Source organism: Dunckerocampus dactyliophorus, chromosome 13 (assembly GCF_027744805.1).
Source record: "Dunckerocampus dactyliophorus isolate RoL2022-P2 chromosome 13, RoL_Ddac_1.1, whole genome shotgun sequence".
Taxonomy (NCBI): Eukaryota; Metazoa; Chordata; class Actinopteri; order Syngnathiformes; family Syngnathidae; genus Dunckerocampus; species Dunckerocampus dactyliophorus.
In genome coordinates this window covers 6,686,149-6,705,495 of record NC_072831.1, presented here as the reverse complement: position 1 = coordinate 6,705,495, position 19,347 = coordinate 6,686,149, and the positions used below count along the sequence as shown (strand labels likewise).

At 41.3% G+C, this 19,347-nt stretch overlaps 1 protein-coding gene across 1 annotated transcript; it reads left to right on the top strand.

Annotated features, from left to right (window-relative positions):
- The first annotated feature begins 23 nt into the window (after window positions 1-23).
- On the top strand, window positions 24-14,088 carry LOC129192116 (transmembrane protein 87A-like). Its single transcript, XM_054795700.1, has 19 exons — window positions 24-205; window positions 783-840; window positions 3,770-3,867; window positions 3,955-4,071; window positions 5,987-6,034; window positions 6,127-6,168; window positions 6,257-6,362; window positions 6,443-6,504; window positions 6,786-7,069; window positions 8,256-8,349; window positions 8,846-8,919; window positions 9,033-9,139; window positions 9,281-9,339; window positions 9,412-9,515; window positions 9,593-9,672; window positions 12,345-12,409; window positions 13,089-13,141; window positions 13,446-13,476; window positions 13,557-14,088. The coding sequence occupies exons 1-19, from the start codon at window positions 86-88 to the stop codon at window positions 13,596-13,598; spliced, it is 1,644 nt and encodes a 547-aa protein (XP_054651675.1). The 5' UTR covers window positions 24-85; the 3' UTR covers window positions 13,599-14,088.
- The last annotated feature ends 5,259 nt before the right edge of the window (window positions 14,089-19,347 follow it).

Sequence of the window (19,347 nt, the reverse complement as noted above, 5' to 3'; positions counted from 1 at the left end):
CGTACTTCGGTATTGTGTTTTGTCGCCCCCTATGGTGGGACTTGTCCACTACAGTGAGAAGTAATCAAGCCGGAACGGGAGGCGGATGCTCCGCAGCAAGATGCCAAACGGGGAAGCGCGTTCGTTTTGTTTGTTGCTTTTTGCAGCTCTTTTGACTCCCGGGAGAACAGCGGAGGTGTCATTATGGAATGTGGAGATAAACTCGGTCAGTAAAATCGTGCTTTAATAGCTGCTAGCTATTAGCTAGCTAGCCTGCTAGCTGCTGCTCTCCAGCTGTCACATTAGTGACGATGCACTGGTGGCGTCCATAAATACTTGAGTTATGTCTGAAAACATCACTGAATTGTGTGAATTAGTCTTGCTTGTAAGTAGAATTTTGTCTTGTGTTCTTCTATTATTCTACTGTGATTGAGGAATTCTATTGTAGTATATTGCCAAGGACTGGGAGTCGACTTACTATTATGACTACAGTACATTCAATTTGAAGTTTCCAGCCAGTAATGAACAAATAAATGAGAACATTTGGCAGTTTTCAGTGAACTTGGGAGAGACAGCAATTCCTAGTCAGTCTCACCGGTTTACTCGTCTGCTTAACAGACGTTAAACAAGATAATAAAAACCCACAGTCAGTTATTAAGAATGAAACACCTATTCGGGGTCAACAGAGACAATCTCCATGACAGATTAATTAGTAATACAGATCTTTAATCCTGTAATTCAAAATTGAGAGTAAATAAATGAAAGAAAAGAGAAAAGTTGACTTGAGTTGTTTGTATTTTCAGACCCAGCATGCTGTGTTCCGGAAGACACTGTATGCCAACACTACCATCTTCATGAAGTGTGAGTATCTTCTCCACCTTTGCCGGCCTGCGTACTCGAATCCAAACTATTTTTTAAATTCCTTTTTCATCAATTCACGTACTAACTACCTGCATGTCCGCCACAGTCATGTCACATATTGTTGACACAAAGAAAAAAGAAAAGATGAAGAAAAGTAACAAAGGTGTTGAAAACAAATAAGCAAATAGGACTTTAAAAAAAGACTGTGTATAGCTTGTGCAGTGTTAAGGAAAAGGAAGGAGTAAAAATGTTAAAAATAATGATGAAAAAACTAAAAATGTAACAAGAATTCTAAAATGGGAATAAAGTGTTCATAATAAATAACTTAGAATAAGTGAAGCCATTAAAAGCCTAGTAAAGCAAAGACTTTGTGAGTAAATTTATAAATACTGGGGTAAAAATTGTAAAAAATTATACAACTAAGCATTAACATATTGATGATGATCTGTCGACCAATGAGTTCTATTCCTCCAAAATGGCGATGTACTGTAAGTTGAGTTTTAGTGTAAATCAGAACTTATACCTAAATTATAGAGAAATAAACACTTACGTCACTCACAAAGATAGAGTAACCGGTTTCCGACCTTTTACATCGGGGTTTTAACATTATTAAAGCCCTTTATACATAAAATAACATCCCTGTAGTCACATTTACACTCATATTACCCAATATAGTAGATATAATCAGAGAAAATAATCAATTTAAAGCATAAATAAGACTTGTGCTCGTGTGTGTTGCAATAAATGTGTTTCGGGCGTGTGGACAGGAAGTGATGTTGGAGGTTCAGAGTTGAGGGTTAGCTGGATTTCGGCCGCAGCAGTAGCCCGCGTTATTATTAGGATGATTATGATCATTATGTTATTATTAGAGCCCAACTGATAAGGGATTTTTGGGGCTGATACCGATATTGGGGGCTGAAAAACGCCGATATCCATTATACTGGCCGAAAACCGATATATTGGCCGATATGCGAGAGCATTGATATACACAGGATATATACTGTACATGAACTTAAATTCTTACAATATCCAAAGTACAATTCAACACAAAGAAGCAGAAGACGACTAAATGAAAATAAGGAAGTTTAATAAGTAACAATGTCAACATAAGAACATGCTTTTCTGTGATTTACTTTTAGCTGTTCCTGCAAATTTCTAGTGTTCTTTGCTTTGCTGGCACCGGAGCCCTGGCTAACTTGCACACTGCAGATGTTACCTCTAACGCCTGTTGAGTCTTTTGTGAAGTGGCTCCACACCTTACTCTTCCTCTCTGCCTGTCAAATGAAAACATTTACACTAAGTCCCCAAATAACGAACACAATTGGTTCCAGACGACCGTTCTTAAGTCGAATTGTTCTTTGGGAAAAGGTAATATTACCAATGATATAGGTACTACATGTACGTGTATACATATACAGTATATGTGTATGTATGTAAATATGAGTTTGGATGCTGTAGTAATATTAAACGAGGATAATTAATGAAAAAAACAATAATAAAAGTGATATAATAATACGTAATGATAAATGTTATTTACCTTTGAAGAGGAGTGGTCGAGCATACGTCGTTGGTTGTGGTGGAGGAGGAGATATTGAAAAAAAGGACAAATCGTCGTCTTTGTTAGACTCTTCTAAAAGAGGAAGTGTTCTGTGGGTGGTGTAGAATTAAGCAGGCCTATTAACTCTTCATAAACTTTAATCACAAGCTGTGCCAGGTTGTATCATAAAACTCTATCTGTTGGTCCCATTGGCAGTGTCACAGTGCCCTCTGCTGGTCAAGCATGTAGCAGTATAAATATGGGTTTGCCGCTCAAGCATGTAGCAGTATAAATATGGACTTATAAGGCAAAACACATGAAAATATAGACCAGTCGGCTTGTGTTCGTATCTCCGAATGTTCGCACGTCGGATGTTCGTTAGTAGGGGACTTAGTGTAGTTGCTTTTGGTCATTAGCATAGAATTTGATACTATAGTTGACCCCTTTAAAATAAAAACAAGTGATTGCATTGGAGTGAAAGTGATCATACGTAGGCTAATATGAGGTGTTTTTAAACTAATACATTATGTGTTTATCAGGGATGTCCGATAATATCGGCCCGACATTAGCTTAAAAATTGGTAGACATCGGTATCAGTTTTTTCCCAATAATGAAAACCGATATTAAAAAAGGTATGGATGTACATTTTAATGTTAACATAGCCACAGGATGACACCAGTTTGTTCACATACAGTGCAAGCCCACCTCCTTTGCGCTTTCCACAGGCCAAGCCAACATTGGACATCCCTGCAGTTTATAAAAGGGAAATCCTGCATGGAAATATGAATTGAAGTGGGACACTGTGTATATCTGGATATATCTTTATTTTACTTTAAAACACTGTACAATAGTCTTATACTAGATAATGGTGGACATGTGGATTAACAGTTGCATCCCTGAGATGCAACTTACACGACGTTAAAATGCTGTAATACGCTCTCTAAAACCTGTGTGAAAAAAAACAGAACGTTCTCCTTGACAGGCCCTGACAGCGTGGCACTAAAGTGTTATATTAGTTTACAAAGTCACAGCTTACCATGGTGTAGAAAAGTGCAGATTCTTTTGCCATTTCTCTGCTACAGCTGAGTGAGTGAGACAGGAAGAGCTGCACCTCAGGCAGGGAGCAGCACAGAGAGACACACAGGAATCTCCGTGCAGCAAAAAAGTTAATATATCGGTTACATATTCACCAATATTGATTAATCGGTAATTCATCATAATGATTTTTGTGATTGCCCATTTAGGCGGCAAACTAATAGCACCCTTCCATTTACTGAAACCCTTGACACCTCCATTGGTTGAAGGTCCAGCAGCAACACAACATATGACACCAATGAACAACACACTTTGACCTTTAAGTCAAAGTAAGTTGGACGTTTCTTCTGTCCGCAGTCCAGGCTGATGCCAGCTCATGTGACCGAAATGTGGCCTTCAACATCAGTTGGTACCTGCGCTCATCCGTGTGCTACAACGAGGTCTTCAACACGCCAGTGAGTATCATCGCTTCTCCTGTACATGGTTCGGTTCCATTCATTTCTCTCTCATTTGTGTCTTTGTGTCCACACTGCCCCCTGCAGGACAACAAGGCCATCAATATGTTTGCCATGGAGCACATGCTGAAAGAAGGCTGGAGCGGCTTCTACAGTCAGGGCTACGTCTACTTTGACAACTGCTCGGCTCTCGTCTCACCAAAGGTGAGATTTTGGCAATTTTCATAAAGTTGAGTATGGAACATGATGAAACATTTCTGGTGGTTACTGTTCAATCCAGATCAGATCTGGATTAAATTTGGTTTAGTTTTACAGCTTCTGACTATGCACACCCATTGCAAATTTCATAAAATATTTGAGAGCTATGACAGTTTTTTAGACATTTTAAAACAAATTTGACATCTCTTCGTGACTCACTTTGATTTAATACATTTTATAAATAATAATAATAGTACATTTAATTTGTAAGAGCCTTTCTAAAAACCCAAGGACACTGCACATGACACAGATAAAACAACAAAGGATCATTCTGCAGCTGTCTGTGAGCATTGGTGCTACAGTGGAATAAACGGAGAGAGTGAACCCTCCTCTCTTTCAGTCTCTTTGTCCCAGTATGTGGAGGCGGGGCTAATTTGGCTAACAGCAAGTTAGCCTTGCGAGCAAGCATACGCTAACATGAATGAAGGCACAAAAGCGATAGTTTCTGAGGTGACTGCCACAGCCCCAGTGTGGGAATATTTTAGTTTTAAACAGAATGAAACGGGTGAGCGCATGAACACTGACGACCGACACTTTTCCCAACTGGGGGAAAAAAAAAATACCGATGGAGGTGCCACGTGCAGCGGAGGCTATAACCGAGTGAAAGAAGACATGTTGAAGGACATCAAAAACTCTGCCACCACCAATATGCAGTCCAGCTCAAGTATGACCCCCTACATTAGTTTAACAATACACTACATAACTGTGTGTGTGTGTGTGTGTGTGTGTGTGGTTTATATTGGAGTGTTTTTTTCTTAACAGAGTCCATTTTATATTTATTATTTTGTTTAATTTATTTAAAAGCTCTTGCCATTCCAATTACAATGTTAAATACTCTTCACAAATAAAAGTTTATTGCTTTTGATGCCATGTACTCTCAATATTATGCCATATAATTAATGAAAAAAATGGTCTCAAAAAATGTCGTTAATAATATCGATTATCGACAATAATTTGTGGGACAATTACTGGCCAGCAAAATTTGTTATTGTGACAGGCCTAGTTGAGTGTTAGCTCAAGTTTCAGGTACGGCCACAGTAAGGCCACAGTAGCCCGTGTTATCATGATGATGATGATGATGACAATGACTGCTATTATTATTATTATGTTACTGTTGTGCCTGTTTGTGAAATAAATAATTATAAAATAATAGAAGCCAGCCAAGTCTGGTGCGTGTTACTAGTGACACCTAGTGGCTAGTGTAGTACAGTTCATCAACGTCTTGTATTGCCTCAAACTGTATTTGTATTTTAGTTCATTTAGAACATTTTTTTTGCTTGAAAATGCTTAATTTAAGCCAAGAATATCTAACATTTGCTTAAATATGCATTTTTGGATTAATAACAGGCCGTGTTCAACCACGAAACAGCAGTCATTTATTGACAAATTAATTTCTGAAAAAACACAATATTTTTCACATTAGACCTCCGACTGCCACGCACACACGGGCGCGTGTCCCACGTTTTGGCTAATTAGCCACCGCCCGACTGATGATCACATCGCGAGCCGTGAAAACTGAGCCCGGCGAGTTATTCTTCTTGGCATGCTTTGCAGGGTGCAAAACTTCACTTCACAACGACAGGAAGTCCCACATGGCAGACATGCTTGCTTTGGCTTTAGGAAGGGAAGGTAGGCTGGATGCTGCAATGGGTTTGGAGCTGATCGGCGAAGGTGATTGGCTTTAAAAAGCAACTATCAGCATATGCCGATACCGTGTTTTTTCGTGAAAATTGGCCGATACTGACCCCTAGTATACTGTATAGGCTATATTATTATAGCTGTAAGCAGTTTAAATAATCAACTATACTGTATTATTATTATTATTATTGTTGATGAATCAGTATTTTTTTCCTCCTCCAAGGTGTATTATGCGGATTTCAATCCATATCAACCCCTGTCTAGTCCGAAGGTGAGTCCTATTTAGTCCTCAAAAATAATATAGTCTCAATGTGTATAAGATTTGTGTCGACTCACCTTCTAATTTTGCATTGCTAAATTTAGAGTGACTCATCAAATCAGAGCCTTTTTTGGACCGACAAACCGGTGAGAAACATTTGCACACACAAAAAAAGAAGCTTTGTTATGTCTGCTCTAGAAGTTCACTCATGTCATGAGGATGTTTTGGTTGCAGGACATTGGCGCCGTGGCCAAGTCATGGGAGGACAGCCCTTATCTGTTCATCGTGAAGGTGCAGCCACTCTTTCGTGGCCCGGAGGAGGAAGACTTTACTTTTACCAGTGAGGAAGACGATGTTTTACTCACCAAGTAACAAAGTAACAAACACATAGTGATGGGATGTTTTTTTTTCTCTTCACAGTGAAAGTGGAGATGAAGGGACCACATGACTACTCCTCCCCAGCAGACTGGCCCCAGATGATGGTAGATACTGTATAGTAGACATTGGATTTGTCTCCTTTATTTTTGATTGGTTCAACGGTTTGATAAAACTGTAATTCCACCAACTTCCCCACTAGGTAGAGCAACTGCACTGTTACAGAATGTTGCATTCATTCACTTGTATAACGGAATGCAAAAGATGTCTGGTGGGTTACCTTGTGGTCACCGCACAGTGTGCGCCCTGTGCCTGACATGACCTCTTCTATAGTTTTCAACTTGGCATTTGATTGTCAAATATCCATGTTTCTGTTGATATCTCACAGTTCTTCATGGTCATGTGCATCGTCTACGTCTTGTTTGGGACCCTCTGGCTTATCTGGTGCGCCTGCTACTGGAGGGACCTGCTGCGGATCCAGTTCTGGATCAGTGGCGTCATCATTCTCGGCATGCTGGAGAAAGCCGTCTTCTACTCGGAGTATCAGAGCATTCGCTACCGAGGAGACTACGTTCAAGGAGCTGTGATATTTGCTGAGCTGCTGTCGGCGCTGAAAAGATCTCTCGCTCGCATTCTGGTCCTCATTGTCAGCCTTGGTTATGGCATTGTCAAGTAAGTTCTTCATATTAACTCATTCAATACCAAAGATGTATTTATACATATTTATAAATCTGAATGCCCGGTCCCAAAGACATATTTATCCGTCTTTTACGTTTTTTTGCACAAGAGGAAAAAAAAGAGGTGATGACGCAACTGCACAACGGCTTTTGCATGTAAAAATACACTCGACAGTAAGGAGGAAGTGGAAGAGCATGGAGGAGTGTAGCGTGCAGAAGGTTGCACATTGTAGGGTAGGCCTGTCATGATAATCGATAAACCGATTAATCAATTAATCGAACGATTAAAAAAAAAATGTCAGTAATTATGACAACCTCGATAAATTGACATGTGCATGTATGCCTGTGTTTCATCTGCTCGTCTCTCTATGCCACACAGGCCGGATGACAGAGGCTTCACTCTGCCTCTGTCTGTGCGCATTGGCTCTATAGTGGAATGAATGGAGAGAGTGGGCCCTCATCTCATTCAGCCTCTTTGTGGAGGCGGGGCTACTTGTTATTGGGGTGCACAGGGTTTAGCAGTTAGATTTGAGAGGCAACATACGCTAACATGAAGAAGGAGCAGAAGCGATGGTTTCTGAGGTGAATGCCATAGCCGACAGCCCCAGTGTGGGAATATTTGGGTTTTAAACAGAATGAACACGGTGAGCACATGAACACTGACGACCGACACGGACAATTTTTTCAACTGGGAAAAAAACTACCAATGTAGGTGCCTCCTACATGTAGAACAACCCCTTTTTTGTGTTGTTTATGTTGGTGTAGTTGTTTTGATATTTGAGCAGTCACAAAAGCAAAAAATATTTGTGTCAAAGTGAAAGTTATGCTTGAAATGTATCTTTTCACAAAATGCTGGTTTTCTCCCTTTTCTAGTTGGGAACTGATATTTTCCTGAAACTTACCTATGTTCTACTGCTGATTACTAAAGAACGGAAAAAGGCAGAAATAAACTTTTTTTCCTGATGAAAGACGGGAGTCTAATCTTTCTTTTGGTAGGTTTCATGTTCATATAGCCACAGAACACAATATCCTGTGTGCCTTGAAAGATCAGTCGAAATCGTCTCAAACGGCCGCTACTGAAGGGGTTGCTTTTGCAAAATGGCTGGGATTGAATGAGTTAAGGAAAATGTCTAAAAATAACATTGAATCCCCCTCATAATACAGTACATTGTCTCATTTAGGCCTAGGTTGGGTACCACAGTGCACCGGCTGGCGGCCGTCGGGCTTCTTTACCTGCTCTTCTCGTCAGTGGAGGGCGTGCTCAGAGTGACAGGCGTAAGTGTTAAATGTCATTACTTTCAGTATTGATCTTTGTTGTCATGCCAGCGTATCTGTAGCCTTCATGGCGGAGAAGTTTGTGGTGTAGCAAAAATGTAGCAGCTCACCATAAATAAATGGAATCTGATGCAAAAAGATGATGGCAACAACGGCGACAGATGAGGGGCCATTTCGGGATTCTCCTCTCTCTGAGGCACTACAGGATGCTAATAGGGAATGACGATTTTGATCCAAGAGCAGAAAGAGCAGTCAGAGATGCTGAGGCTAGTCCTGAGTGTCAGAAGAAACCACAGCGTTGCAAAAGCAAACGGTAGAAGATGATGTCTGCCTGGACAGGGTACACTACAAGAGCAAAAGTATTAAGACACACCTTTTAATCCATCAGTATATCCAGTCAAAGGCTTGAGTGCAGCCTTTTCTCTGTTCCCAGTGCACATGCACATGGATGAGTTTGATGTGGAGGATCGCTCTTGTTTTCATCTTGTTTCTCCAGGGTTTCTATGGGACGGTTGCCCTGGTGGCCAATCTCAGCCTGTCCCTCATTGACTCCTGCGTCATGTGGTGGATATCCTTCAGGCAGTTGCACAGCCCAGGACATGCTTGGCATGAGCCTTCAAATCACTAATGCTGGTTTGTTTGAAAGCACAGACCACATGTTCTCCTTGACTTGACACGCACATCTTCATCAGTCTGTCGCAAACCACCCGTCTGCTGAAGCTGCGCAGGAACGTGGTGAAGCTCTCGTTATACCAGCACTTCACCAACACGCTCATCTTCTCTGTGGTTGGTGAGTGGGCACCCTTCCATGGGCTGAGGTTGAATCAAACCTGGACTTTATTTTTATTTTGTAAAGGCAGAATTTGTGATGCATTCTTGTGTATTCATATGCATGAGCATGTTCTTCATTTATATTCAAATGTGTCCACAGCATCCATCATATTCATCATCTGGACTACCAAAGTCTTCAAGCTGGTGGACTGCCAAAAGGTCCTCTAACTATTTATTGTGAGCAACCGTCTATTCATGGACTAATATCCCGTCTCCTTCCTCTGTCCACAGAGCTGGAGGGACTTATGGGTGGACGATGCCTTCTGGCGGCTCCTCTTCTCCACCATCCTGCTGGTCATCATGGTGCTGCTGCGGCCCTCCGCTAACAGCCAGAGGTCACTATCCAGACATTTCTCCCTCCTTGTAAAGTAGATGGATGATGCCACAGCCTTGGGTTTGTGCTTTCTCTCAGGTTCTCCCATTCGCCTCTGATCGATGATGATGATGACGAAGAGGAGGACGCCAAGGAGCCCATGTTGAATGAAGCGTTTGGTAAGCAAGATGAATGCATTTTCAGGACTGGACGCAGCGACACGGCTCAACAGAATTGCTTGGAATTTTCCATGTTCACATTTGTGGCCATGACACACACTGTGCTATATGTATTGCATACCCGTGGCCCATAACAACGGATTGTCCCTTGCAGGGCGGACTGAATGGTCTGATATATTTTGCATTGTATGGATATGTTTTTTTGCACGTTTTTTGTGTGTGAAGCCTTTTTTTCTCCCAAAATTCTCTGAAAATTCTCAGAGGAATTGAAGGATGCTGAGGGCCACTTTGTTGTACAGTGTTCCTTCGTGGTTCATCTTTCGCGGATTTGCTGTTTCACAGATTTTTTTTTTTGTGCAGTTTTGCTTTTTTTGCAGCGTATGAACGCGCGTTGTGTTCTGCGTCCTTGTGGTGTATTACAGCGATCTATCGACGCTCTGTTGTGTGTCTGTTATTGTATTTACTACTGCTACCAGAAGAGGGTGTTGTGTACTCATGTTGAAGACGTGTGCAGCTTCACCATGTCTCAGTGTGTTTACGTGCCTTTACCAGCATATTAGGAACCAACAGTGGACAATAGCCGGCTAAATATAGAGCCACAACAGTCCTTACAGGCTAAAGGAGAACCCACCCATTGTGTTCTGCGTCCTGATAGCTGCAGACCTTTGTCAATCAATCTCATTCATGTCGTTGCTAGCAAACTAGCTAACTGCGTGAACTGCTTGCTAACTGCCAATAAACAATAGAAGAAGAAGAAGAAACAGCTAACCGGCTAAGTGAATCTTTGGTTCAAAGAGTAGGCGAGGAGGAGGAGGACGATGACGGCAGGAGCAATGTGTTTGAACATGGATACAAAACGCTACAGCCGCACGCCGCCAGGACGATGGTCAGAGGAGTGAATGCGCGTGAGTCACTTAATAATTTATTGTGTCCACCGTAGTAGATTGATCATTAAAATTCAAACAAAATTTGAAATTTGAGAGTGTTTAAAATGTGAGAAACAGTTAATGCCTGAGAAAAGTGTATAAAGTGTATTGTGAGGGGTTTTACTTAAAACATATATAATAACGAGACAAAGTTGGCTATTTAGCGGATTTCACTTATTGCGGACAATTTTTTTGGAACTTATCCCCCGCAATAAACGAGGGAACACTGTATTCATGAAAGATTCATCCCCTGTACCATTGCATCCCTATTCCGTATATGTCGAGATGTGTTGTAGTATAGTTAGGCCTGCCACTATAATCGATAAATTGATTAATGGAACGATTAAAAAAAGTGAAGTCGACAATATTGCCGGCCTCGATACAAAGAGGACGTGTTGAAAGACATCAGAAGCATTGCATTTTACTCCGCCAACAATACACTACATGATACATGACTGCGCATGTGTGTGTATGTGTGGTTTTTATGGGAATGTTTTTTTTTCCATAACTGAGACAGTGTCTATTTTTTTTTTTTTTTTGGTTACGATTGTGATTTTAATTTAAATGCAATTTTTGCAAAAAGAGACTGAAAGTCCATTTTATTTTCATTGTGGTTTTTTTGTGTCTTTTTTTGTTTTTTAAATTTATTATGTTGTTTTGTTGAATTTATTTAAAAGCTCTTGACATTCCAATTACGATGTTAAATAATCTTGAAAAACTGAAGTTTATTGCTCTCATTATTATGCCATATAATTAATGAAAACAATTCTCTGAAAGAATGTTGTCGATTATGGACACTAATTTGTAGGACAGTTATCGTCCAGCAAAATTTGTTATCGTGACAGGCCTAAGTATTGTTAACTTTATCATTATCCATTGTGCATCACAACATAACTAATGTCTAAGCGGCATTAAAACATGCACACTGGTACTTCCTGTCCAGTGCAAAATAAGCTTCCAAATTAAAGCACAGCAGTAGAAGACGTAGAACAAAATTAGTGCAGCAGCTCTTTTCGATAAGAGTATAAAATATGAGATTGTCGGTGGAATGACAATGAGGCAGGATGACTATACACAAATTAGCCCTTTACTGACATCTACAAAACAGCATGGTATTACTGCAAGACTTACTCCACACATAAGCGTGGCCAACGCGGCTGGCAACTCTAATTCTCTTTTGGGCAGGCAAACGCCCCCTATAGCCCAACCCCTGAATCACAGCTCAGCATACACAATACTCCTGCCACTACAATATCATATGAAAACAGAGTTTAACACAAATTCTTGCAGTCTTGTGTCATTTCCAGCTAAAAGCTACACATAAATCAAATGGGAATTCACTTTAACTGAAAATTTGGCCATGCTGCAAATTCTTTTTGGCATCAACTAACAAGGACTCATCAAATGCTGAAAAGTTAATCCAGCAGTCCCTCTCTCTGAAGGTCGATTTCCTTTGCGGTAATGCCAACAATGTCCTCCAGGAGATTCTGGTTGCCACTGAAAAGCTCCTTTGTGTCAAACCGGCCCGTCTGAAAACAATCAGCCATTTTGGGCTGCCTTGTGGCCCTGCCAAGTCCTCTGTGTCATGTTGTGTTGTGTATCTCAGCAAGACTATCGTCAAAGTCTCAAACGTGGCCGCCATATGTAGCACAGAATGTATTTCCTGTGTGCATATACCAGTATATATAGATATATATATGCATTCTCATCCATCTTACATGTGATTTTTTTTTAAACTGTTGATAGAGGGAATGAAGATGAGAGGATCCAAGCCAGATGCTAACGGCTCCCAGAAGCTGTTGAGTAAAGAGGTAAGAACTCTATTTCGCAAAGTTTATTCAGCTTTTTACTCCCCTTCTTCTACATCCTGACCTACACTGGAGTGGTTTTAGCATTTACAGTGTTCTCTCGCGCCATCGCAGTTCACGTTTTGCAGACTTGCTGTTTTATGGATTTTTTTGGTGCAATTTTGGTACAAGCATATTAATGCTGTTAAAGGTCGAGCCTGGCCCTTTAAGAAGAATTGCATTGTGGGAAGTCGAGTGTTGTAGTTCTGTGCTTTAGCAGGTGGCGGTGTCTCCTCTCTCGTCTGTCTGCATCGCCCATTGTCGTCTGCGCCCTGATTGGCTGTAGACCGTTTTTCAATCAATCTCCTTAATGCCGTCTCCAGTTATGGACATTACTAGCAAACTAGCTAACTGTGTGAGCTGCTTGCTAACCGCCAATAAACAATAGGAGAAAGAGAAGAAACTAACTAACATATACACAGTAATAATTGAAAAAAAATCAAGTTGGCTACTTTGCGGATTTCACTTATTGCGCGCTATTATGGGAACCTATGCCCTGCGAAAAACGAGGGAACACTTTTTTTTTTGAAGAAGAAGAAAGAAAAGTGACTAATATCAAAGTAACCCCAGCATCCTTTAAATATTGGCCCTGGGCCATACACCCTATACGACATGACTGCATCTTTTTGTGTATCCAAACTAGGATGAAGATCTAAAATGGGTCGAGGAGAACATTCCCACAACTGTTGCTGATGTGTAAGTCCTCTGGCTCTCATTTGTTTCCTTAATAAATTGTTTCTCATGACATTTTTCCAAAAATAAATCACTTCAACAACAAGATAGGTTATTATTTCGTCATGTGTGAGTGTTTTTTACAGTTTCAATTAACAGACATCGCAGACCACAATGGTATTCTTAATTTTTGAGAGCTTCCATCAGGTTTGAGTTAATTAAAACGAGAGAGAAAGAGAGTGGCCAAAAGTGTACTTTAATGAGGCCAGTGGTGTGTGAATATAATGACTGCCTTCTTTTGATTTATTGATGCCTGTTCTCTCTGCAGAGCTCTGCCTGCAATGCTGGATGAGGAGGAGGTAATGGACCCTCAAATTTCCCCCTCTTCCCAGCTATAGTCCCATGATTTTTTCGACTTACAACTCCATTTGTCTTTCAGGAAATCCTGAAAACAAAGATGGAAAGATCCAAAATGGAGTAAAGAAAAGAAGAACTGCGACATAGAAATTGTCAAAAGTCACTGCTCCCCTTCCCCTCCTGCAACCACCGGCCCCCAGGTGGTCACAATACCATCTGGAATGTGTCCATGTGCACATGACTTTGTTCTACAGCCGTGCCGCCCCAAAAATGTCAGGTGATGCTGCTTGGGGAGGGAAAAACGCATGCTAAGAACTCCACTAGAGTCAAATTAGATTCAGTCCAAATGAGCACAGTGGGGTTTTAGCGTGTTTAATAGGGTTACACATGTGTAAAAAACAAAACAAAAAGAAAACCTAATGGATATTTGATATGGGGTGACTTTGTGCCAGATTGAAGCAATGTTACAGTATATTTCTATATATATATGTGTATGTGTATATATATATACACACTGCTGATCAAAATCATAAGACCAGTTGAAAAATTTCTAGAATTTGCATTTTGTACATTTGGATCTTAATGAGGTTTTAAGTAGAGCTACAATATGCAAAAGCAAGAAGGGGGAGTGAGACAAAAAGCATTTTGAAAAAAAAACTTAAATAGGTCGCTTATCAGCTGATCAAAAGTTTAAGACCACAGGCTATAAAAGCCAAAATCTGCTCAAAATGTTAATTTTCTGTCAGGCATTCACACTGTCATGCCCTCCTGATGGCTAAAGCTAAGAAGCTTTCTCTTTTTGAACATGGTCAGATTGTCAAGCTGCATAAGCAAGACCTCTCGCAGCGTGCCATTGCTGCTGAGGTTGGGAGCAGTAAGACAGTCATTCTACATGTTTTGAAGGATCCTGAGCATTATGGAACAAAAAAGTGAAGCGGTAGACCCAAAAAAAATCACATCTGTGCTGAGCCGGAGGATCCGATTGGCTGTCTATCAAGACACAGGGCGGTCTTCCACCCATATTAAGGCCCTTACTGGTGCCGACTGCAGCGCAATAACCATCAGACGGCATCTGCAGGAAAAGGGCTTAAAAAACAAAAAACAAATTCAAAGACCTCGTCTCCTTCAACACCACAAAACTGCCCGTTTAGACTTTGCCAGGGAGCATCAAACATGGGACATTGAAAGGTGGAAAAAAAGTTAGATTCTGCCTTGACGGTCCAGATGGCTTCCAAGGTTACTGACATGACAAGGAGATCCCACCTGAGATGTTTTCTACCTGGCACAGTGGAGGGGGGTCCATCATGGTCTGGGGTGCTTTTTCATTCAGTGGAACACTGGAGCTTCAGGTGGTGCAGGGTCGTCAAACGGCGGTTGCTTAGGTGCAGATGTTGCAGCGGGCATCCCTCATGACTGAGGGCCCTCGTCTGTGTGGAAACAGCTGGGTTTTTCAACAGGACAACGCTGCAGTTCACAATGCTCACTTGACCAAGGACTTCTTCAGGGAGAATAACATGACTCTTTTGGACCATCCTGCATGTTCCCTCATTTAAATCCCATAGAGAACATTTGGGGATGGATGGCAAGGGAAGTTTATAAAAATGGCCATCAGTTCCCGACAGTTGATGCCCTTGGTGAAGCCATCTTCACCACTTGGAGCAATGTTCCCACTAGCCTCCTGGAAACACTCGCATCAAGCATGCCCAAAGCTATTTTTGAAGTGATTAACAAGAACGGTGGAGCTCCTCATTACTGAGTCCTACTGAGAACATTTTTTGTTCTGGTGTGGAGAGTTTTTTGTTATTTTTTGAGCGATGGTCTTAAACTTTTGATCAGCTGATAAACAGCCTATTTCAGTTTAATTGTTGTTTTCACTAAATTACTTTTTCAAAATGCTTTTTGTCTCACTCCCCCTTCTTGCTTTTGCATATTGTAGCTCTACTTAAAACCTCATTAAGATCCACATGTGCAAAATGCAAATTCTAGCATTTTTCAACTGGTCTTAAGATTTTGATTAGGAGTGTATATGATGCACTATATTACACAGAAGTACCCCGCTGATGACTACTTTGGTCACCCGGATCACAGGACTCTAAGCTACTGTTAGAGTTTGTTTTTGAACGTGGCAGCATCTGTGACTGTCCATATTTGAAGCGTAGCGGTGTCGTAAGAGGGCATTTATTTGTGGTCCTTGGAGAGAATGTAACGGCAGTCTGTGCTCACTCACTCCCCAAAGTAAAAAAAAAACATTAACTCACTATGCTATACAGTATGGTTATAATGCAAGATGGCGCCCTCCGTGGCAGACGTCTCTGTTTCACTCTCCCGTTTTTTGCTATTTTTTGCTATTTTATTGTTCATATTGGACATTCAAAACACTCACACAGTACATTACAACAGAAAGACACTTTTGAACATCGGCAGGGTTCACCATGAACTTTCATTCAGCCTCTCAGACTTTGGCTTTTTTCTGCATCGGGAGGACGCAGCAGTCTGCGGTCCTGGTGAGCTGAATACCCGGCGAGCAAAGCATCCGAGGCGGAAACGAGGCAAGAGGGGCGGCCTGCATGCTAGGCTAAAAGCTAGAGCGACTAGGCCACCGCTACCAAGCCTGCTGCTAGCCAACGTTCGCTCTCTTGAAAACAAGATGGACGAGCTGAGAGCAAGGATTACAGCTCAACGTGAGATCAGAGAGTGCTGTGTGCTCTCCTTCACAGAAACCTGGCTGACGGAGGATAGCACTTCAGAGCTAGCTGATGTGCTTGCTGACATATTTAACCTGTCGCTTGCACAAGCATCTGTACCGACCTTCTTTAAGTCCACCACCATAGTACCCGTACCCAAGAAGAGCAACGTGACTTGCTTAAATGACTATCGTCCTATAGCACTCACTCCTATTGTAATGAAGTGCTTTGAAAGGATAGTCATGACCCACATCAAAAAGAGCGTCCCGGCCACTGTGGACCCTCTACAGTTTGCATACCGCCAGAACCGGTCCACGGATGATGCAGTCAACGCTGCCATCCACACAGCCCTTTCTCATCTACAGGGCCATGACACATATGTAAGAATGTTATTTATCGATTACAGCACAGTCAGCCTCCACAAACTCACAAACAAGCTCCTCACACTTGGCCTGTCACCCTCCCTCTGTAACTGGGTGTTTAACTTTCTAACAGGCAGGCCCCAGTCAGTCAGAGTCCACAATCGCACATCCAGCTCAAGAATTGTGAGCACTGGGACCCCACAGGGGTGTGTGCTGAGTCCGCTCTTCTACACGCTCTTCACCTACGATTGCGTGTCCTCCCAGAACAACACCAGCAACATTAAATTTGCGGATGACACTAAAGTTATCGGCCTGATCACTGGTGGTGTTGAAACATCATACAGAAGAGAGGTGGCGGAAATCATAGGTTGGTGTTGTGATAACAATCTCCTTCTCAATACAGATAAGACTAAAGAGATGATCATTGACCCAAGAACAAGGGAAAAGGAGCCGCATAAACCCCTGTTTATTGATGAGACTGAGGTGGAGAGGGTGAAAACCTTCAAGTTCCTTGGCACACACATCAGCGAGGACCTCACCTGGTCTCACAATAACCAACAAATTATGAAGAAGTCCCAAAGGAGACTGTACTTCCTGAGAAGACTGAGGAAATTTGACATGTCCACCAAAATCCTGAGTTGCTTCTACAGATGCACTATGGAAAGTGTCCTTACCTCCTCCATCACTGTTTGGTACGGTAACTGTACAACACGCGATAGGAAGGCACTCCAGCGGGTGATCAAGACCTCACAGAACATTGTTGGGGCAGCCCTCCCCTCACTGCAAGACATTTATAAAACTAGAGTCCTACGAAGAACACACAACCTCATCAAGGACAGCACACATCCACAACACTCATTATTCACACTCCTACCGTCAGGCAGACGCTACAGGAGTTTGAAGTCCAGGACCACAAGACTGGCAAACAGCTTTTACCCACAGGCCATCAGGCTTCTCAACAAAGCACTCACACACGCCGCACGCAACACACGCACACACTCATAGCACTATATTATTTATTTATTGATTTCTATTAATGTCTCTTCTTTTGTTGTAGCTTAATTTATTGGTACTTATGTTTCTGATGTTCTGATTCATTTTCTTGTGTTTTTCTTTCTTTCTTTTTCCTGGGAGAATGAACAGAACAAGAATTTCATTGCATAGTATAACTGCTGTTTTACTGTGCATATGACAATAAAACTCTTGAATCTTGAATAATATTTCAGAATCACAGAATACATTTCACATGCTCTTGTATCTTTTCTTTACTTAAAGGGACGCTTTTGGTACTCAAATCCAGGTGTACTGCACATAAGTGACTTTTTTTTAACTTCACTATTATTAACATATGTTTGAAGTTCTGTTCACATTGAAAAGTAAACTTTCTCCCTGACAGAATTACATCTGTGTGCAATCTACTGATGTATGTATGGATGTCAGAAATGACTTCACTTATGCTTATCTGTTTTGTCAAAACAACACACAGGTGTGTGTGTGTGTGTGTGTGTGTATATGTATTTGTATGTATGTATATATATATATATATATATATATATATATACAGTATATATATACAGTATATATATATATATATATATATATATATACATACACACACACACACACTCAACAAAAATATAAATGCAACGCTCTTGTTTTTGCTCCCATTTTTTATGAGATGAACTCAAAGATCTAAAACTTGCTCCACATACACAATATCACCATTTCTCTCAAATATAGTTCACAAATCTGTCTAAATCTGTGATAGTGAGTACTTGCTAAGATAATCCAGCCCACCTCACAGGTTTGCCATATCAAGATGCTGATGCTGACACCATGATTAGTGCACAGGTGTGTCTTAGACTGCCCACAATAAAAGGCCACTCCGAAATGTTCAGTATTAGCACAATGCCACAGATGTCGCAAGATTTGAGGGAGCGTGCAATTGGCATGCTGACAGCAGGAATGTCAACCAGAGCTGTTGCTCGTGTATTGAATGTTCATTTCTCTACCATAAGCCGTCTCCAAAGGGGTTTCAGAGAATTTGGCAGTACATCCATCACCTCATGTTGCAGCAGGATAATGCACGGCCCCATGTTGCAAGGATCTGTACACCATTCTTGGAAGCTGAAAACGTCCCAGTTCTTGCATGGCCAGCATACTCATCGGACATTTCACCCATTGAGCATGTTTGGGATGCTTTGGATCGGCATATACGATAGCGTGTACCAGTTCCTGCCAATATCCAGCAACTTTGCACAGCCGTTGAAGAGGAGTGGACCAACATTCCACAGGCCACAATTGACAACCTGATCAACTCTACTGTATGCAAAGGAGATGTGTTGCACCGCATGGGGCAAATGGTGGTCACACCAGATAATGACTGGTTTTATGAGTTCCCAAACCCCCAACCCACCCCAATAAAACCAAACTGCACATTTCACAGTGGCCTTTTATTGTGGGCAGTCTAAGCCACACCTGTGCACTAATCATGGTGTCTAATCAGCATCTTGATATGGCACACCTGTGAGGTGGGATGGATTATTTTAGCAAAGGAAAAGTGCTCACCATCACAGATTTATACAGATTTGTGAACAATATTTGAGAGAAATGGTGATATTGTGTATGTGAAAAAGTTTTAGATCTTTAAGTTGATCTCATAAAAAATGGGAGCAAAAACAAAAGTGTTGCGTTTATATTTTTGTTGAGTGTATATATACACACATACACTGTATACATATGTATGTATGTACACAAACATGCGTGTGTGTATGCGTGTTGTATATATGTAGACGCTAAATCCCAATTTCTGGATGAGTGTGCGATG

Coding starts and splice junctions, on each gene's coding strand:
- LOC129192116 (XM_054795700.1), top strand. CDS start 86: ATGCTCCGCAGCAAGATGCCAAACGGGGAAGCGCGTTCGTTTTGTTTG. Junction 3,868..3,954: donor ACGAGGTCTTCAACACGCCA/GTGAGTATCATC, acceptor TGCCCCCTGCAG/GACAACAAGGCCATCAATAT. Junction 4,072..5,986: donor CGGCTCTCGTCTCACCAAAG/GTGAGATTTTGG, acceptor TCCTCCTCCAAG/GTGTATTATGCGGATTTCAA.